General features: G+C 56.7%; 3 protein-coding genes across 4 annotated transcripts; 1 reads left to right on the top strand and 2 right to left on the bottom strand.

Annotated features, from left to right (window-relative positions):
• Positions 1-67: 67 nt before the first annotated feature.
• TPI1 (triosephosphate isomerase 1) lies at positions 68-3,402 on the bottom strand. The gene is made up of 7 exons (XM_031444188.2): positions 3,177-3,402; positions 1,917-2,040; positions 1,719-1,803; positions 1,512-1,644; positions 1,140-1,225; positions 777-864; positions 68-666 (listed from the first exon to the last, which is right to left on the bottom strand). The coding sequence occupies exons 1-7, from the start codon at positions 3,400-3,402 to the stop codon at positions 548-550; spliced, it is 861 nt and encodes a 286-aa protein (XP_031300048.1). The 3' UTR covers positions 68-547.
• An 817-nt stretch (positions 3,403-4,219) lies between these two features.
• USP5 (ubiquitin specific peptidase 5) lies at positions 4,220-16,957 on the bottom strand. Of its 2 annotated transcripts, none has more exons than XM_010990839.3 (20): positions 16,781-16,957; positions 13,917-14,042; positions 13,613-13,679; positions 13,306-13,439; positions 12,999-13,144; positions 12,556-12,740; positions 12,002-12,096; positions 11,124-11,317; positions 10,344-10,415; positions 9,988-10,075; positions 9,734-9,859; positions 9,098-9,251; positions 8,649-8,823; positions 7,965-8,053; positions 7,059-7,250; positions 6,413-6,556; positions 6,190-6,335; positions 5,821-5,974; positions 5,457-5,541; positions 4,220-4,845 (listed from the first exon to the last, which is right to left on the bottom strand). In XM_010990839.3, the coding sequence occupies exons 1-20, from the start codon at positions 16,889-16,891 to the stop codon at positions 4,752-4,754; spliced, it is 2,577 nt and encodes an 858-aa protein (XP_010989141.1). In that variant the 5' UTR covers positions 16,892-16,957; the 3' UTR covers positions 4,220-4,751. The 2 variants fall into 2 exon arrangements, with proteins under 2 accessions (XP_010989141.1, XP_010989142.1); XM_010990840.3 differs by having other exon boundaries at positions 7,128-7,250; positions 16,781-16,956.
• Positions 16,958-17,733: 776 nt separating this feature from the next.
• Positions 17,734-19,923, top strand: CDCA3 (cell division cycle associated 3). The gene is made up of 6 exons (XM_010990843.3): positions 17,734-17,836; positions 18,048-18,227; positions 18,499-18,628; positions 18,913-19,206; positions 19,344-19,447; positions 19,571-19,923. The coding sequence occupies exons 2-6, from the start codon at positions 18,108-18,110 to the stop codon at positions 19,724-19,726; spliced, it is 804 nt and encodes a 267-aa protein (XP_010989145.1). The 5' UTR covers positions 17,734-17,836; positions 18,048-18,107; the 3' UTR covers positions 19,727-19,923.
• Positions 19,924-20,166: the final 243 nt, after the last annotated feature.

Raw genomic sequence — 20,166 nt, 5'->3', positions numbered from 1 at the left:
CCTTGGCTGCCTCCAAAAGGAAAAAGGTGATCTGGCAAGTTCGGTGAAGAAGGACACACCACAAGGCTCAGTGCCAAGTGTTTATTTCCCCCACACGTGGGACTGCTCACAGACAACACACAGGCGTTGGCACCGTGGGAAGGAGCAGCACCCTGGCCTCAGCGGAGGACAGGGCTTTCTCTCAGCCCTTGGCCTCATGGCGCGAGATGGGACAGGATTGTTTCTCTCTCCTGCTTTCACTGGGGACTGAGGGGACCCACGAGCGAACCACCTCTCCCACATCCCAGCCTAGGAGAAGCCACCTTGTTGACAGGTTTAGTTCCAACTGGTACAGTAAGTGGAGGCAGGATTGGCCTGGTCCCAACCATTAACAGGGTAGGGTGTAAATGGTAAAGGAAGAGGTACACTTTGGATTAGGCCACGAAAGGGGGCAGGTGACACCATCAGAAGCATGTGTGGGGGTGGGGGGGGCGGCACAGTTACATTGGGCTTCTGAGCTACCTAGTCCCTGGCTCAGCAGGAAGGGTAAGGGAGATCTGGGCGGGGTTTATTGTTTGGCATTGATGATGTCCACGAATTCGGGCTTGAGGGAAGCACCACCCACAAGGAAGCCATCTACGTCAGGCTGGCTGGCCAGCTCCTTGCAGGTTGCCCCAGTCACAGAACCTGAGGAGGGAGAGAGGGGTGGTCAGGGATGGGATGGGGATACTCCATCCCCACCCCAGGTCTAGTTCTCAGCTCCCCACTGACCTGAGGCTGGAGCCAAACCCACTTACCCCCATAAATGATGCGGGTGCTCTGAGCCACTGCATCAGAGACATTGGACTTAAGCCATCCCCGGAGCTTTTCATGTACTTCCTGGGCCTAGAAGAAGAAGCAAGACTAAGACTTTCACTCAAAGGGGAAAAAAACCCTGAGCACCAGTGGAAAGAGGCAGTGTGGTTTGGGGGCAACAACCCTGGAATCTGAGATAGAACACTAGGGCTTCCATCCCACCCAGGCGCTGGAACAGGTGTCCTTGGACAAGTCACTCTCTGTTCTCCTGTCTTTTAAATGAGGAGTTGGCCCAGATGGTCTCTGTGGCCGTCCAGTCTACCAAGGTAGGGAAGAATGAGGGCAGGGCTCCTGGGCTTGGTTACCTGTTGGGGTGTTGCAGTCTTCCCGGTACCGATGGCCCACACAGGCTCATAGGCCAGGACAACCTTGTTCCAGTCTTTCACGTTATCTGTGGGGCAGAGATCATGGGGTGTCAGGGTGAAAAGGAAGGAGGCATGCAGCTGTTCCCCAGGGAATGAGACCGATGGTGACCTACTGTCCCCTGGTGGCTGTTAAAGGAACTCCTCGTGGCATCTATACCATGAGGGGCAGGAGCAGAAGGGATAAGAAGGATACAAGGGTTCTCACCCTCCCCTTTCTGCATCAGCATGAGGATGGGCTGCAGGGATTCTGACCCCACCCTCTGTGTCTCTGTAGCCAAGGCTAGGCTCAAAGGTCCCTTTCTCCAGAGATACCTGCGATGACCTTGGTTTGCTCGAAAACGACCTTCTCAGTGATGCCAGCTTCCCTCTCATCTAGCTTCTCCCCTATGCAGGCGATGACTCCAAGTCCCTCCGCCAGGGCGTGGGCCACCTTCTGCCCAATCAGCTGTTGAGGAACAGACTTGGTGAGACACCTCTCGAGGAATAAGCCATCTCTTATCTCCTCCCCTGGTTACTAACCTCATCTGACTCCCCAAAGACATGCCTTCTCTCCGAGTGCCCCAGAACTACCCACGTGGCTCCGCAGTCTTTGATCATGCCAGGGCTAGAGGAAGAGACAAAGCCATGGTTCAGCAGTGAGCCCACCCTGTGGCTTCCCCTCCATAAGGACAGTGAGGACTGGGTCCCCCACCCACCCCTCTCCCACCTGCATCTCACCTGATCTCCCCAGTAAAGGCCCCATTAGGCACTTTGTAGCAGTTCTGCGCAGCCACAGCAATCTTGGGATCTAGCTTCTGCCGGGCAAAGTCAATATAGGCGGTGGGGGGTGCGCAAACCACCTCTGAGGATGAGACGGTGACAGAAAGGGATGAGATCACAAGGAAGCCTTCATTCTCCAGACCCCACCCATTGCTGGGAGTTCTGCTTTCCTCTCCTCTTCATCCCAGCAAGATAATCTTTGTCCACTTTGCAGTCCGGGCTGGGCCAGGATTCAACTCCTTGGGCCTTCCAGGTACTCCTGAGAGGCCACGGCCCTTGCCCTGCCCTCTGCTCTTTTAACAGCTGTGGCTCTGATTTCCCCGAACTATTCTGGGCCTGAGCACCACCTAGACTCAGCACTCTCTGGGGGCCAACCCCGCCTCCCTTCTAAAATAGCACATCCCCACCTCCCCCGGGCCAGGCGAGGATTCTGAGCAAAAGCAGAAGGGGCCAACTCCTGAGATTTGTACTGGGGTCTTTGCGGGAATAAACCGGAAGGGGGTGCCTCTTGATCAGGCCGGGGTTCTGTGCCTTAGGTGGGTCGGAGGGGAAGGACTGAGGATGGCACTCTGCCCGTGGGTGGCAGCGAGTCGACTGGCTCATAGAGGCCTTGCGCTTTCCGGTCTCCAGACTGGAGAAAGCTGTAGGATCGTTACTCATTCCCAAAAGGCTCAGCCCGTTTGGCACCTGCTCAGTCCCTTCTGTGGAAGGCAGGAGTCACGCAGGCTGCCGAGGGGAAAGGATCAGAGCCGTTAGCGCAGGAGACCAAAGCCATTCGGTGAGGGAGCCGGCCCGCCGGGCCCGGCGCGGGGAGGAGTCTCGGGCTACGTGCGGTGGCGCACGGAGCCCGCGCCGAGGGGGCCACTGAAGCCCGCACGCAGCCTCCTCCCCCAAGCTCCTCGGCTGCCGCCACCTCTCCTGATCGCCCGCAGGGCCTGGGCCCCGCTTCCACCCTCGGCTTCCGGCGGGTACAGGCCCCATCTGCGCCCGGGACCACCTTTCTCCCGACGATCCACAGTCGGAGGGCGCAGGGAGATGTGGCTCCGCCCTTCCCCGTCGACACACCCCCGGTCCTGAGGTCGCGGGGCCAAGGCGCGGAGCCCAACAGCCCTGGTCCCAGCCCTGCACGCAGGTCCACGCGGACACCGGCCGAGACAGCTCGGGAGAGGGCACCGCCCAGCCCAACCTCCCACCCGGCCCTCTCCGGCCAGGGCTCACCGGTGTCTGCCGGCACCTTGGCCGCGTTCAGCGTGTTGATGAGCTCCCCCAGATTGTTCTTCCGCCCATTCATCTTCCAGTTCCCCCCCACGAAGAACTTCCTGGACGGCGCCATGGCGCTGGAGCCAGCACACTGAAGGTCAGGAGCAGCGCGCAGCCGCTGCCACTGGCCGCTTATATAGAGCGCGGAGAGGCAGAACCCCGCCCCGCCCGCTTCCTCGGCCATGGCTGGGCCGCCCCACGGAAGCCCGGCCCGCCGCCCCGCCCGCCGCCCCGCCCGCCGCCCCGCCCGCCGCCGGCGTTGCGAGGTTCTGACGTTACCCCCTTTCTTGTAGCGACGTTCCAGGGGAGTCAGGCTCAGTCGCTGCAGACTCAGTTGCTTGACTTTGGGGAGGCGAGAACTGTGCGCTGGCTGCCAGCCCGACCACTCCACTTCCAGACTTGGCCTGAGCCCTGAGGGCATCTTTCCAACTCCGGGAAAAGGAACCCCTTCCCCCATCGGAGTAGCGAAGTCCCTGACTGCTGATCAGGCACCTCTGACCATCCCAGGGCCAGCCTAGCCCCACAGTAACTGACTGCGCAAGTAACAGGGTTCAGCGGGGCGGGGGCGGGGGGAACGGCCCATGTTCGCTAGAAACTGCAGGTAAGATAGGCAGTTGAGAAGTCTGCCCCCCACCCCGGTATCCCACTCTGACCAAGGCCTGAGGGAGGACTGCAGGGCCTGGGGCCCGGGGCTCCCTAACCACTGAGGACATTTGGGAATTACCTACTTGGGCCCCCTCTCGTGCGACGGCTGGAAGGAAGGGCTCTTTAAACCCATCTTTGGTCTGTCACCCCCACTTCACTTCCCCTCATCTGACTGCCTGCCCCCCATCCCCCGTGCTCTCTTCACTCAGCCCAGTTTCCCAAGAACTGCCTCCAAGGGGGCGCTGAGGGGCAGAGGGGCAGAGGGGCAGAGGGGCAGGGCCAGGTGTTTTTAGATACTGGCCCTCCTGCTAGCCCCAGGAGGACAGCCTCCCCCAAAGTATCAGACAGGACACGACTTAGCCATGGTACCTTTATTCACATCCTGTATTTTGGCATTTTCCAGAGGACCGGGGTGAGATAGGGTGGGGGAAAGACTGAGGCAGGAGGGCGAAGGGGGTCCCCATTTCCCTCATATCCCTCCGTGCCCAACCACACGGGGAGCAAACACAAAGAGGGAGGGGAGGCACAGACGCCCCCTCCTGTGGAAGAGGCTGCACGAAGCTACACCCACGCCACACACACAAACAAGCCCGCTCGACGCTGGGCCGGCGGGATCACAGAGAAGCAGAGCGCTGTGGGGTCAAGGGCAGGAAAGCAACAATCTCCTCACAGGTGGCCGGTCCCTCCCATCCCCTTCCTGCTCCAACCCCAAAGTATCCCACGGCTTTGCTTGGCCATTCTCCTAGGGCCTCTAGCTGCTTTCCTTCTGCTGGAGGCAAAAAGAAAAAAGGGTACAGAGCAGGGGGGCTGCCGCCCACCCCTCAGCCCCACCCCCCACGCCCGGTGGTCTGTCCCCTGCCCTCAGTGGTCTGGACTCCAGGCAGGCTCTTAGCTGGCCACTCTCTGGTAGAAGTAGATGTAGCCCAGGTCCTTGGGCGGCTTCTCAGAGGCACACACTTTCTGGTCGTTGTAGATCACCCATCTAGGGGAGGGGTCGGGGGAGAGGATGAACCACCCAGGCCTTCCAAGCTGCATCAACCCGGTCTGCGCCACCCCTGGAGTTGATCCTGGTGATTCTTGGGCAAAGGCTCCCCACATACTCTGCCTGGGCCCCCAAACCTACAGTCCGGCTGCCACCTGCTTGAAGGGAGCATCCCAACCTCATAGGGTCATTCCTACTCTACTCGGGGTCTTCAGACCCCGTGGTATCTTTACCACCCACTCCCGCTGGGTAGGGGCTGGCAAACTGTGTCAAGGGCCAGACGGGAGCTATTTAGATTTTGCAGGCCACCTGGTCTCTGACACAACTACTCAACTTTCCTGATGCAGCGTGAAAAGAGCCACAGACAATACATAAATGAGTTAAGTGTGGCCACGCTCTTAAAAACTTTATTTACTAAAGCAAGTGGCTGGATTCAGCCCTTGGGCCCTAGTCTGCTGCTCCTTGCTGGCAGGCTTTCTGTCAATTTCTGGTGAATCTGTGCCCCGTCAGGCAGTCTTTTACCTTCCCCCACAAAGATTCTGGGGACTTCCAGGATGTCCCTACCCATCCCCACCCACCCCGCACTCAAAATGCACGTGCCGGCCCCTCACCTGCCTTCCTTCTTGATGTGGCAGACATAGTGACCACACATGGTCGAGGTGCCCATGTGACTGATGAAGGCAAAGAGCTGATACTCTAGGGAGGGGAGAGACAGCAGAGAAGGCAGCGAGGGAAATATATCTAACAGCCCGAGCTCAGGACGTGACTTCTCAGCCTGTGGGGCGTGTAATGAGCCAAAGTCTATCTCAGCCTCCCAGGATCCCACCTTCAGGAGTCACGTCAGTAGAAAGAAGGTTCTGACCCCTATGCACCCCCGTCACCCACAGGGGAAGCAGAGCTGCCTTGGGATGAGGACCTGGTGTAGCCGACTGGTTAGATTCCACCAGGCCTGTCCTGTTTCCCCAGGACACTCACTTCCAGGACCATCCCGGACTTTAGGGCCCACTGGTATGGATTCAGAGATGGAGTCGGCAGCTGAGCGGCCCTCTGAGATGTCCATGGCAGCTTCTGCATCCAGGTCATCAATGTGACTGAAGATCCAGTCCACGGCTCGTTCTAAACTGTTGTTCTGGGGGAGGAGGGAAGCGTTACTTTTACTAGCAAGCTCGGGGTGGAGAAAGCCCCAGTGGAGGCCTCAGCTTCCACGTCACAGCCACGAGAGTGGAGCCCCACACAGATCGGCCGCACCACGCGGGTGGTCACTGTTCTTGCCTGTAAGGGATGGAACCTCGCTGCCACCCACTCCTTCCCCAGGACCTGTCCTCCGCTGGGGGCAGCCCATACCGTGGCCCGCAGAGCTTTCAGGGCCTGGTCCCGGGAGAAGCCCATGGATACAATGGTGGCCACACAGTCCTCCGGTGGGGGGTCAGCCGCGGCGCTTGTGGAGCCAGGTCCGCTGGAGCCAGGCAGGATGAGGGGGTTTGCAAAATCTGCAGATGTGAAGGGGTTGAAGTGTTTGGGGGAGGATGGGGGCCCCCGTCCCACCCAGCTCCCCACCCCAGCTGACCTGGATCGTCCATGTGTGACATGACCCAGTTCATGGCAGCCTCGGCCCCGCTATTGCCCGTGTAGTAGACGGCTTTGCGGCAGGCGTCCATAGGGAAGCCCATCTCCACCAGCTGGATGATGACTGATTCATCTAACATGGGTGCTATTGGAAGAGAAGCAGGGGCAGGGAGTGGCCTCAGGCGTCTGAGGCCTGAGGCCACTCCCTGCCCCTCCTCCCTCCCACAGTCCAACCCCCGGCCCTCTCCCAACCACCCATTCAATGCATTTTTCTCCCAGGGCCTGGCACCTTATTCCAGAACTAGGATGACAACACAATGTGGGGCCTGCAGTACCCTAAAGGTACAGAACTGAGCCTAACGAGCCCCCAGGAAGCCCCTTCCTTGCTGGGTTTCACAGAACAGGCCATTTCTGGGGTCTGATCCCCCGCCCCCACCCCATGCAGGAACGAGGGTAATCAGCTGGTACTAGTGCCATGCACACAGTGTGGCTGGAGCGCTCTATCGGTCCTCACGTCCATCAAAAGAGGGCTGAGGAAATTTGAAAGGGAGGACAGGAGAAACACAAAGTACAGGGTCAAGGGGAGTCAGGCAGAGAAGACCCCCATCAGCAAGGGAAAGAGGCAGGCAGGAAGAAGAGTCACTAACATGTCGGAGAGGAGAAGTGAGGGGAGCAGAAGGAGTCTTCGTCTTCGTTGCCATAGAAACCAAGGCTACCTTTGGGCTCATCCGGAGTGACCAGGGGTGGGGCAATGTCGGGCAGCTCCTCCTCTCCAGGCTGCAGCCCTGTGCCCCTCAGCTGGGAGACGTCTAGCTCCTCGGGCATCTCAATGGACACATCTGCCGGTGGAACGGCAGAAGGAGGGTCACCTGGACAACTCCGTGAGGCCCTCCTGAGAAAAGCACTCTGGGAATCTCAAGCCCCTGCCCCCATCTTGTGCTGTAATAAGGAGCTGCTCCAAGCAGGACCCATCGCAGGGGTCTCATGTAGTAAAAATAATCACCGGCCTGGGGGCTCAGGAGACCTGGATTCCAGTTCTAGATCTACCACCACCGATCCACAAGCCAGGAAGTGGCCTGCGACTGTGCGACAGAACCAATGTATACTTCCATGGGGTCAACTTGTCTAGGACATGAACTTAATCCTGCAATTCGCCAAGTTGTTAGGGGCTCATGAGACTCGTGATAATAAATTGTTTCAAGACTATCAAAATGAAAACACCTTACCAATTATAGAAATAAAACTATGAAAATCACTTTTGGTTGTAAATAATAATTATAAAAATCAAAGAAGCCTTAATTTTTTTTAGTCAGTGCTTTTCAAACTAGACACATTTTTTTTCTACCTTAACAGAAGTACTGGAGATGGCCAAGCATGGTGCTCTACCACTGAGCTATGCCCCCCACTCCTGAAACTAGACACATTTTGACACATCTAAGGTAACATTTCCCCTCTCAGAGGAAAATTGGAGAAGCACTCGTTTAAGTATTAAGGCCTCCTTCTTTTTCTAGCACTTTCTGCTTTACCTCCCTCACTCATCCCAGCCCCCATACCCAGTTTCTTGGGCACCCAGTCTAGGCCGAAGGTGAACTTCTTGATCTGGATGACCAGGTAGTCAGGGAATGAGGCAAATCGCGTGGTCCTAGGGAAGAGAGAAAGTCCTGGCACCCAGAGAACATCTCCTGAAAGCCCCACCTGGGTTCAGCCTCTCATGGGTGGAAGACCGAAGAGCCCAGATGTCCCATATTCTTTTCCCGCCCTGGGCAGGCATCAGAGCCTCTGCAGACAAGGAGCAGCAGCAACAGCAGGGGGCGCTGTCCTACCGTCAGGAGGAGCAATGGGGCAGACGGTGAAATCCCTGAGACCAAATCACTCCTTCACATTTAAGCTCATGCCAACGATGGGCTTAAGTGAGGCCCTTTGCCGGAAATCTCAGCTCTGTCCACGACTGTTACTAAGGGCCTGTGCTCTGCTGGGACAGGGGGAGTAAACGGAGAGAGGCTGTACCAGAAAGTGGCCCTGACCCCCTGGGGAGGAGGGACTGGGCAGGACAAGGTGACACGTAGCAATCACCTGCATCCACTCCTGCTAGGGCTTCTTGGTTCCCTCAGGGCCAGAGTACCAGCCTCAACTGATACAAGCCTGAGATTCTGACCACAAAGGGACACGAGAATGCAAAAGAGGCCGACAGCATCTTCAGGGTTACCCTTACATAGGCCCGGACCCACAGGACTTACTTGACAGCTACGGACTTGGCCTGCAGGGCCGTGCTCCAGAAGTCGTCCACCTGCTCGGGGGCCCCGTAGGCCTCCAGGCAGGAGCTGAAGGGCACCTGGGCCCGAACCAGCTCTGGCAGTGGCAGCTTCTCCTCCTCAGCCTGCCGCTTCTTCTCCTCATACTCCAGAAGCTCCTCTGGTGGCAGAACCAGCAGGTGGAGCCTTCAGAGGGGGCTGCCTCTTTCCCTCCTTAACCTTGACCTACTGGCTCTGGGTCACGACCCCCTCAGCTCCTCTGCCTCCCCAGATCCACCTGACCCACACCCGGCTGTGATCCTGCCTCTCTCCCAACAGCTCTGCTGAGCAGGGCGGACTGGGCTCTGTTCCTGTGAGGCGCCCAGGCACTGCTCGCGGGCCTCAGACAGCAGCCCCGCGCGCCCAGGTCCCGCTGGCACCGCAGAGCACCCTACCTTTGTTCAGGGCCGCGTCCATGGGCACAGGCAGCTGCATGATGTAGTCCACGCGCTGGGTGTACTTCACCTTCTCCGTGGCCAGGCACTTGATCTTCTCCTCCACCAGGAAGCGGAACACTTCATTAGGATTTTCAGAGCTCCGGCAATTCCTCTATGGGAAAGACGTGGGGTTGGGAGCTCTGGGCAGCCAAGCCCTAGAATGGGGGCCTAAAAGAGTCACTGGGGGGTCAGGGAGAGGGGAGTGGAAGGGAGACGACCACAAAGAGGCAAAGGGATGCAGGAGCAGAGTGGAAGCTTTCCCTAATCACCCGCCCCCATCAAGTTCGGGCCCACTGCCGCCCTGTAGGAACGTGCCTGGACTTTCTTCACAAGCACTAAGCATCCTCCCAGCACTGTCTTCGGGAGTTCCCTTCTCTAGGCTGCAAGCCCATCAAGCGTAAGGCTCACGGCTTTGCTGCTCTCAGGGGAACCCCTACTCGCAGGAAAGGCTCAGGGTGTGAACACTGTTGGGTCACGGGCGAGTGGGGTGGGACAGAGGGAAGAATGGGGAGCAGGGAGAAGGGAGCGACTCCAACTGCAGGCCCACGGGAGGAGGGTGAAGAGCGCCCCCCGGCCCCTCTTCCCAGGCCTCACCTCCACCATGTTGATAAGGTGAAGGAAAAACTCTTGGGCATCCTGCTGCCGGTTGGTGGAGAACTCGGGGTGACCCTTGCCAATGAGGGTCTTGAACATCCGAGGGGCAATGCCATCTTGAACTTCCTAGGCAGAGCCAGGGCAGTGATTCAGCTGGGGCCCTAGAGGTCACCAAGTGGCCTTCCTGAGATATCTCCCAGACCTCAGTGGCCCCACGATTCCAGAGCCTGAAAGGGACAGGGGCCCAGACTCACCTTCTGTTCTGGCACCTGCTCTCCATCACCTGACTCTGGTGCTGGCTTGGAATACTCTCCCGAGAGAAGGCCGTGGCCCAGCTTGGCCCTGTGTTAACATCCAAGAAACCCATTCAGCTTCTGTCAACTAATGATCGTCCGACACCAATCTATGCCTTTTCCTCCCTAACTCAACCCCTGCTCCAAGCCCTCCTGACACAACTCCCTGAAATGTGAAAAACCTTAGATTCCCCAGGAGACCAACTCAGGGCAGAGAGCATGCTCAGAAGGCAATCATCTAGCTGGCCAGGGGCTAAACTGCTGCCCACAGGCTGCAGGGCTCTCAACAGCCTCTGTGCACAGGGCTGGCTACATACACCTGCGTGCTGAAGTCCTGGGTAGGGTCGGTTGGGGCGTTCTGGAAGATCTTCTCCAGCTTATCCACGTACCTAAGAGCCAAGGGAAGGGTAGTTTGAGGGGTTTGGCCCAGGCTCAGAGGAAAGGGAAGGGAGCAATTATCTACTAGCTCAGTGAACAGGCCCCCTCCAAAGTGGGGAGGCACAGAGCTGAACCCTGCAGTCCGTTTCTTTCTGGCAAGCCCCTCCCTCCTCTTCCTCCACTTCCCAACTCGGTCAGCATGCAGTATACTCCAGGCTCCTCCCCAAGAGAGTCAAGGGAAGGCGAAGACAGCCCAGGAGGATAAATACAGTTCAGATTCTTCGAACAGAACTTGTTCTAAAACGTTCCAAGTTTTCACACGTGCATCACGCCTTCCAGATTAGACAGCAAACTCATTTATACTGAGAAGTTGCCTATCTTCTAATTTTGTGTCCCAAGCCCTCCCCTCTCCCCAAAGGCTCCGTGTCCACATTAGGTGTTCATCTGATGTCACTGGCCTAAAATGAAGACCACCTGCTCACCCTTAATTCAGTCAGGAGGCCTCAGAGGGCCCTGGGGTCTGGCAGTCAGCCCCCTCGGGGGGTTTGTGTGTGACCGGGTGGCAGTGGGACGGGTCTATAACCTGTTCCCCTCCCTGTGAACCAGGAACTACAGCTGGGCTAAAACAGAGGTCCTGAGGGCAGCCAAAGGAGGGGGCCTGGAGGCTGGCCGCTGGGAGGAGCCGGGGCCCTCGGGGACGGGGAGAGGGCAGCACTCACTTCCTCTGGAAGTCAGAGATGCTGAAGAGCACCTGGACCACCGAGTTGAGGTAGCAGCTGTTGCCCAGGTTCCGGATGCCCGTGTAGCCAGGCCCGAACAGGGGCTTCAGCGGTACCCCTGACTCCTGGATCAGCTCCCACTCGCCGATCCTCTGGTTCATATCGATCTCCAACTCTGTCATTGTCTTGTCCGTCTGCACGGGAAGAGGCACTTCAGACTGGCTGCAAAACGCAGCCCTGATCTTTTACATTGATCTCTCACAGGGTAGAGGACGACAGCCAGCTGGAACCCAGAGTTCGCTGAATTATGGACTCCAGGACTCTAGCAGGGGAGGCACACTGGATATCACCCAGTAGGAGTTCCAGAAGGTCACAGGCAATTGCCCCAGGGCCTGTCAAGCATCAGGCCTCTGCCTGAATGAGGGAATGAAACGAACGCTTGACTCCCTCCAGCTGAAGTGCTTCTCCATCCTGAAGTCACCCCTCTCACCCTCAGATCTCCACCCAAGCATCATTTCCTCGAGGACAATCCCTTGATCCCCTGCTGTAAACTGTTGCAGCGCCCCCCACAGTTTACAGTTATTCACGTATTTGCGTGAGCATGTGATTAACACCTGCCTCTCATCTAGAACATAAGCCTATGAGAGCAAGGACCACACCGGACCACATCCTGTCTTATTCATGGCGACTAGCACACAGTAGGTACTCAGTAGCATTCAATGAACAAATAAATGATTCTAGAAAGTTTCTCACAGGAAGCTCACATATCTGGGGCCTGGGATCACTGGCACTCCTCCCCAGCACCCTGCCTCAGCCTCGGGCAATGAAGGAGGGCCTGATGCGCAGGGATGAGAGAACTAGAGCAGAAGGGGTCTCACCTTCTGCATCTTCAGCATGTCGATACCAAAGTGGGACAGATGCTCGGCCAGGTTGGGGTCCAGGACCATGTCATCCTCGTCATATGAGTACACGTCTAATGCAGGAGGCAGGAGCAGTGTCAGAGGGGGTGGCTCAGGTCCGGCCTGGCCACCAACCCCACCCCTTGCCCTGCGGGGCCTCTGTGGAACAGAAGGACGAGCCCAGGGTCACCCTCTTTGCTCTGTTGAATGTCAGTGAGGACACAAGCCCTCTGGGACTGGCTGCCAGGGAAGATGGGGTGAAACAGGGTGAGGGTTGGGATTAAGTGTGACCCCACCCTGTGGGATGAGGTTCTACAGTGCAATGGGTTTGGAAGGATACACACTAATAGATAATGTCGGGGACCCCTGGGAAGGGGCCTGGGTTTGGGAAGTTAACTGCAGACAGGCTCATCTGCAACACTTTCACAGTTTATCGAGAGATGAACTCATGGGCTACTCGTGTCATATGAGATGAGTTAACGGTTAAGACCCAGGGATTTCCGCGTGGAGGCGGCTGGCGGAGGGGGGAGTACCAGCTCCATCGGGAGTGATGGTGCCCAGCTTGACAGCTAACGGGTAGCCCATCTCCCTGTAGTGCTCCACAGCGTGGTTGTTGCCCCCACTGCCGTCGAAGTAGCGCCGGCCACAGAGGATGGAGCCATCCGTCAGGTTGAGCCACAGGTTCTCCCTCATGTCACACTTGGAGCACTTCCAGCCGCTAACCCCGGGAGAAGAAAGTTAGCTGGAATACGGGTCAGGGTTTAGGGGAGTGGCGGAGAGAGGGCTCTGGGGGCCCCCGGCTGGTCCAAGACCTCTCTCTTCTCATTTCCTCTGGACATCCCCTTGCTTCATTCAGCTCCCCCGCGTCTCCCCATTCATCCTGCTTCCGACTCTCTCTCCCACCAGATCCCCCGGGAGGGTGGCCTCTTTGCCTTGCTCTGGGGTTGTGCCCCGAGGCAGAGGGGCCAGGCCTCACCAGGGAGGGATTCGAGCAGGGTTGTCCAGCTGCTTGAGGTTGAAGGCATGCTTAGACACCTGCCGTACTTCCCCGTCCCAGGCCTGCACCTCCTGCTTGCGAGAGGCCGAATCGGCTGACAGTAGGGCCTCTACCGCACTGGTCACCTGGGGGAAGCAGAGGGTCAGAGACAGGACCCAGCCCACAGCCCTGCACGCCCCTCTAGCCCCGTGGCCTTTAGCTTGCTCAGGGCTTGCCCAAGACGTGACTGCTCTGGCCCCCACCCCCCGGCCCTAGACTCTTCGGCAGGGTGGGCTGGTATTCATACCCGATCTCTCACGATGTCGGGCAGTCCCCCCAACCCATCCCGGGCTATTTCCAGATAATCTGGCAAAATGACGATTTTCACATCCTCATCATATTCAAACTTCTCCTCATTGAGGTTAAACCCGCCTTCAACACCTGGTGAGACAGGAAAGAAGAGGGGGAGTAGGCTGACCACCACAGGTCGGTGCCAGTCCTCTGACACAGCACTTCACCTTGGCCCCTCCAGGGCTCCAGGGCCCATCTTGCAGGGGGCTTTCCTAGCAGCTCTGAGAGCTCAGGGAGGAGCACAGGACAGCAGCAATGCTCACCGATAGCTAGCCGGGTGGGCTTCTTGCGGGGAGGGTCTCCAGTGCCGGCAGTCGCGTCTTCCTCTTTCTGCAATGAGGCAGGAAGGGCAAGGTCAGTCATGAGCACCAGGGAAGGGATGAACGGGGAGGGTGGATGGGATGCAGTGTGGTCAGCTCGGAAGAGAAAGGAGCTAAAAAACACACGCGTTGAGTTTTAATGACACCAAGAGAAAGAGGTGAGAGGGGGTAACTGAGACCTATGGGAGCTCAGAACAAAGGGGGAGCCCAGCGGGATGGGCCTGAAATGTCCCCAGGCCTCGCCTACCGGGCGCCGGGTCCGCCGCAGGTGCAGGTAGACTCGCTGGCCTGTCTTGTTGAAATGTCTCTCCACATACTGTTTCCCGAAGCCCAGGAACGTGTTCATGCAGATGTAGAGGCCACCCTCAGACTCCTGCAGGACAAGAGGCAAGGGAAAAAACACAGGGAGGATGAAGCCCAGCCAGGGGAAAGCAAGACCTGGGCTCAGAAACGGCTGGTTTCCAGAAGAAAGGTCTGTTCTTGAACAGTGTGTGGTTTCTGGCAAGTCATTTAGCCTTTTAGGACCTGGTACCAGGCTAAGATTCTGCCCACCCTCCCATGACTTTGATAACAAACAACAAGGACACCAGGCCTGAGCAACACCTATCCATCACCATTCCTCTTCCTCCTGGCTCCTTCTTTGGAGCCCTCCAGTCAACTGTAGAGAACTCTGTTTACCTCTCTCCTGGGGCCTAGAGATCCAGAAAATAAATGAGGATCAGCTACCATGGACTTGAAAAGACCTACATGTCGGACACTGAGCCTAAACCAGGGACACCATGACACACCCTACCTGATCTCCAAGATTCAGAAAACCTTCCAGACTGGTGGAGCAGAGATGCCGGCACCTGAACAGGACATCTAACCCCTGAGCTTGCCAGCAAACCCAGACTTTTTCTTTACCTCACTCTACCAGGCAGTTGAACCCTGGTCCACACTGGTCTCTTCCTTCCTCTCCTGCTGAAGCCTGGCTCCAGGGGACCAATGCCTTGCCTGGGGCTCCCAGCTGAACCAGGACCCAGTCTGGCAGGGATATTCTCCAGTCGCCACCCTAATGCCTCCCACCCTGACCAATAACCAAATCCCCACTGAAGCTCCATCAACCTCCAAACTCAAAGCCAACCCCTTTCTAGAACAATCTAGCAACACCTGCTGAGACAGCTAGAACACATACAACCCAGGAAGAAAACAGGGAAAGACAAGTGTCCACCGTAAATCACAGCTGAAGAAGGGAGTTGGGCTTCTCTTAAACCGAGCAAGTCTCCCAGTGCCTTTGTGACGAAAGTGATGGAGAAGGGAGAGGAGGAAATTGGAGACAAAAACAGTTTTCCCTCAGGTCCAAGCAACAACAGGCATCTTCTTCCTGGAATGAAAATCTCAGTGGCCTTGAAAAATTCTCTGCCATGAAATGAAAAATAGGACACCATAAGGCAGTTCTCGGTCCCATAGATTGCTCTGTACCACTCCCTAGAAGACTGTGGATGACAACGTTCATGAACAAATAGAGCATTTCTTATCAAAGAGGTCAAATAAGCGCTCTTTCTACCATAAACCCAATTTGAAGATACTCAAATACGCCAGAAGTTGGTTAGCAAAGTCAACCAATGGAGGTCTCTTGACTTGGGCGAGAGAAGGCAAGTGTAATAAAATGACAAAAACCCCATTTGGATTATTCAAGCCATTAAGGAGAGACAGGAGTGGAAAGAGGGAGCCACTGTAGGTAATTAAAAGAAGGGAGATTTCTTTTGATAATGTTGATAATTAAGGAAAAAACCCTTTCCCTCCTGAGAAAGACAAGGCTTCACCAAGCCATACACTTGATAAACTGGGAGGCATGGGGAGCTCTGCAGTGATTAAACTCCTCTGTTGGAAATAAAAAAATAAAAGATGCTGAATCCACCAAGGACTGGGAACCCTGGAGCTCTGCTCTGAGCAGTCCTCTTTTAGCTCTGCCAAAGCCAAGCTTTGGAGAAGCAGCACATTGTTTGAGGCCCAGATCCAAGACTAGCAAACAGAGCAAACCACAAATCACAGTGATGATCCTGAACTGGGCTTTAGATCATGCTGCTACACTCAGCACTGGCGATGCACTGATGAAGCCTTTCCACTCTGACTTGCAGTTTTCCCTGCCACGAGCTGGTCTGGCTGAACACCCACGGCAGGGCCCAGCAGCAGCTTGAGGGAGGGGTGGTGAGGGGGGCGGATCCCAACCAGGCAGCTGCCCTCTCAGTTCAGGCCCTGGCCTGGCCTTAGGCTGGTCTCTGCCCGAGGATGACACAGGAAGGCAGAACTGCAGGAAGGGAGGTACCGGGTGGAGCCTGCAAAACGTGAGGCATGGTGTGGGTGGCGGCTTTGTCTAACTAGTCAAGAGTGGGAGCGGGATGGGAAAAGGCCCTAAGAGTCCTCCACGAAGGAAACCATCTCTGAGGGAACACTTTCAAAAGGGTTCCCTCTGGCTGTGTGATGGGCAGGAGAAAGAGAGGGGGCTGCGGCCATAATTCACCTCAAAGGAGAAACGACTAGAGCTTTCTACCTCTTCTCTCTACCACCAGTGACCCACCTCCCCGCCCCCTGTCCATATTAACCACGGGTGGAGGCTCTCTAACTCGGCCTTTCTCAGAATCATCCTTCTTCGTGGCCACTTCAGGCTACCAGGCACCTGGGAACTGCAGTACCCGCCGCTCCTACCCCAACCGGGCCCAGAACAGCGGGGGGTCGCCCCATCACTCCCACACGAGACTACAAAACCCGGAGAGCCATGCGCGACAGGCAAAGCCAACTCCCGGCTTTCGCAGAGGTCCACGTGGGAGATGTAGTCCGGCGACCAGCGTGCTCCTCTAGGTCAGAACGGCGGTGAGGGGAGTGAGTGACTACAATCCCCACAGTGCTCCACGAGGCCGGGAGCGGGTGAGGCGGGCGCGGTGCCTTCTGGGGGCCGTAGTCACACGACAGCTCCCGCGAATTTAAAGCAACGGCAAGAGTAGCGTGGGAGACTACAAGTCCCATGGTGCACAGCAGGGAGGCGGTGGCCCAAGCCTTGCAGGCCCCGGCAGAATGACCAAGTCGATGGAAGGAAGTCGTGCTTGCTGCGGGCGTGGGGAATGGGCTTACCGGTGTGTCGAAGGAGAAGGCGCACTCGTCTTTGTGGACCCGGTCTCCAGCCTTGGGGACCCGAATCGTCGGTAAAACTGACAGCAGCGCCTCCTCACTCAGCTCCGCCATGACACCGGCAGCAGCTCCTCCACACACGGCGACTCCCACCGCTCCTAGTCCCCCACCCCCTTCCCCTCCGTCCAATGAGCGCTACTGGTTAGGCGCCTGCGCGGAAGGGAAGACGCGCGAGAACGGCAGTTGGACGCAGCCTACCCACTATGCTCCGCCCTCTGCCCGCCTCTTGACTAACGCCAGTGAAAAGCGCTTCTATTGCAATGGATGGTCGAAAGAACCAATCCCACTCCTCCAGGGCAGAGCGCACGTAGAGCAGCGAGGTGGGCCACACAGTTTTGACTGCTGGGACGCTGGGACCCCCTACAGCCCCTTCGCGTGCCTTCCACGGAAGCGCAGAGACTGACGATTGTTCAAACTAGTCAATCCCAGAAACTTCCCGGGGGCTCGTCCAATTGGAAATTAGAAGGGCAGTTGTACTCTTAGTATTTGAAAAGCGGCTGTCCAATGAGGCGAGGTTTGAGAGGGTTAGTGTCGAGTGATTGCTAACTGTCTACCAATAAAGATTACTATCTCGCCTGAGAAGAATCTTCATAACTCTGTCTCCAGCTGGATCTGTGCAGAATAACGTAGTAATTCATGATTCTATTTTTTAATAAAATCATATGATAATGAAACTGAAAGTCTCAAAAGCGAAGACGCATTCCGCAAAAATCTCGCTACGGACAACTCGCAGCACCATACGGAACAAAAGTCCCGTGATGAAGGAGGCGTCTCCCTTGGGCCAGCCAAACCGCTGCCCACTGGCTCCACGCCCCCATGATGGACGTCCTCTCAGCCCAATGACTTCCTCCACTGGAGGCGGGTCTCACACAGCGGGCCTATAGCAGCCTGCGTCGGCTCAGCCAATGGGGCCAAGGCAGGGGCGTGGCGGGAAGTTTGAAACCGCCTCGGGAGCTGAGGATCGAGCTGCTTTGCACCCAAAGGTGGAATTGGGGCCCGGTAAGTGATTTGAATAAATTGGTGGATAAGTTCGAGGGCCGGGCAGGCCCGGAAGGAGCTGCCCTATCAGCTGTAATAGTCATTATCCCCACAGAGACCTCTGGCCCAGCGGCCAGGCGGTTCCTCAGCGGGGAACGGGGAAGATCGAGTGGTCTGGAGTCAGGCTGAACGTGGTCGCGGTAAGGGCTGAGACCTGAGTCACTTCTCACAGGCATCCCCTCCTCGCCCGGGCCGGGCCCTGCCCCGCCCCATCCTATTACTCCCGGTTGAGATGGGCTCAGCCAAGAGCGTCCCAGTCACTCCAGCGCGGCCGCCGCCGCACAACAAGCTTCTTTCTCGAGTGGCGGACCCCCGTTCACCCACCGCCGGCATCCTGCGCACTCCCATCCAGGTACTCCGGGCCGGGGTAGGGAAGGCAGCGGCACTGTCTGAATTCTTGGGCCTCTGCCTAACCTGACTGCCTTGATTCTGAAAGACCTCTCACTTCCCACCCTACCCTCACTCCCATACTTTGAGGCCTTGTTTTTCACATTCTCAACCAGGGGAAGCAGGCTGGATGTCTGAGGGCTTTGGCAATTCCAGCCTGTAGTATCGGCCTGAGGTTAGAGACCTGGGAGGGAAGAGTCAGGGCCCAGACTTGTTCTAGCTTTTGGTTCTGACAGGTGGAGAGCTCTCCACAGCCAGACCAGCCAGCAGAAGAGAAGCTGGAGGATCTTAAGCAGACCCAGGACTCAGATCCCCGCTCTCCTACCCTTGGCATTGCACGGACACCTATGAAGACCAGCAGCGGAGGTAAGTGTTGGGCTCAGGTTATTCTGCTCAGGCCGTCACCTAGCACCCTTAGGTGGGGTCAAATGAAGCTATCCTCTCAGGGCACCACTTTAAAGGGGGCTCCATCCTCCTGCTTTGGACCTGTGTCACTCTTTTCTCAACATTTTGCTCTCTCTCGCCTTGCCTTCTCTCTTCCCAGTCCCTCACCCACGAGGGCATGACTCCTAAGGCTCGTATATCTTTTCCTCCTTGCTGAATGATTTGTATCAGAGGGTCACTGTCTCACTTCATTTCTCCCCCGCTAGAGCCACCAAGCCCCCTGGTGAAACAGCTGAGCGACGTATTTGAGACCGAAGACCCCAGATCAGATCTTCCCCCAGAGCCTATTCTGCCCCTGGAGACACCTCCGTCTTCTCAACTGGACTTGCCTTTGGACAGCCAGTTTTCCCTTGAGAATCAGATGTCACCTTGGAGTCAGACTGAGCTCCCTTCCAAGCAGGTGTTTTCCAAGGAGGAAACAGGACAGTCTTCAGGAACCCCAGTGGGCAGCCAGGGCTCAGACAAGCCCTTGAGAGACCCTGAGACACCTCGATCTCCAGGTACAGAATCTAAGAGCAAGGTATGGGGAAGAGAAATTGGGCTAACACTCTGGGATAATGTCCCTGGATGAATGGAGGAGGAATAAACTATAAGCCCCTAATCTTGGCTCCTTGTTTTAACTCTGTCCCAACCCTAGGTTCCATGCGCAGCAGGTGGAAACCAAACAGCAAGGTACTAGGAAGATCTCCTCTCACCATCCTGCAGGATGACAACTCCCCCGGGACTCTGACACCACGGCAGGTAAAGGGACACAGGGTGAAAGCTGTTACTAGGAAATCCAACGGAAAGGTGGGAGGCCCTTTCCCCAACTCTTCCCTCCCCTGAACAACCTCCCTCCCTCAACTTGCACATTGCCTTTTGCAGAGTAAGCGGCCTTCTCCCCTGAGTGAAAACGTTAAGGAACTAAAAGGAGGGGCTGTTCTGGGAACTGGACGACTTCCAAAAACTGGAGGAAGAGCATGGGAGCAAGGCCAGGGCCAGGACAAGGAAAATCGGCACTTTCCTTTGGTGGAGAACTAGGCCGTGCGTGGCCCCAGTACTGGGTTCACCAGGGGCTGAGTGACACTCTGTGCCTCTCATCCCTTCTCTCCCTGGGAGACTGGAAAGGCTCGTTTTCCTCAGCCCCTCCTAAACTACCAACTCTGGGACTCAGAGCCTCCTTGGCTTTCTTTGTGTTTTATGTGTTTCTGTATATTAAAGGAAGTGATTTTAAATGATGTTTTTAAGTATTATACCTAAACCTTGTGCTGGGTCTTCTGCATGGAGAAAGACAGTCTGGAGAGGGAGGGTGTTGTGCTCCCTGGCCTGAGTGTCCCCCGCACTGATACCTCTAAGCCTCTTTTACGTACCTCCCTTAAATCCTGTTGTTCCCCAAGGCACTGTCCTTGACTCTTTCCTTTCTCTCCCTGGGTGTTCACTTCTAGGACTTTAGCTGTCACTCATCTGTATTCTGGTAACGT

The sequence above is a fragment of the Camelus dromedarius genome, chromosome 25 (assembly GCF_036321535.1).
Source record: "Camelus dromedarius isolate mCamDro1 chromosome 25, mCamDro1.pat, whole genome shotgun sequence".
NCBI classification, from domain to species: Eukaryota; Metazoa; Chordata; class Mammalia; order Artiodactyla; family Camelidae; genus Camelus; species Camelus dromedarius.
Note: the sequence above shows the minus strand (reverse complement) of the source record. Positions and strands in the feature narration are given on the sequence as shown.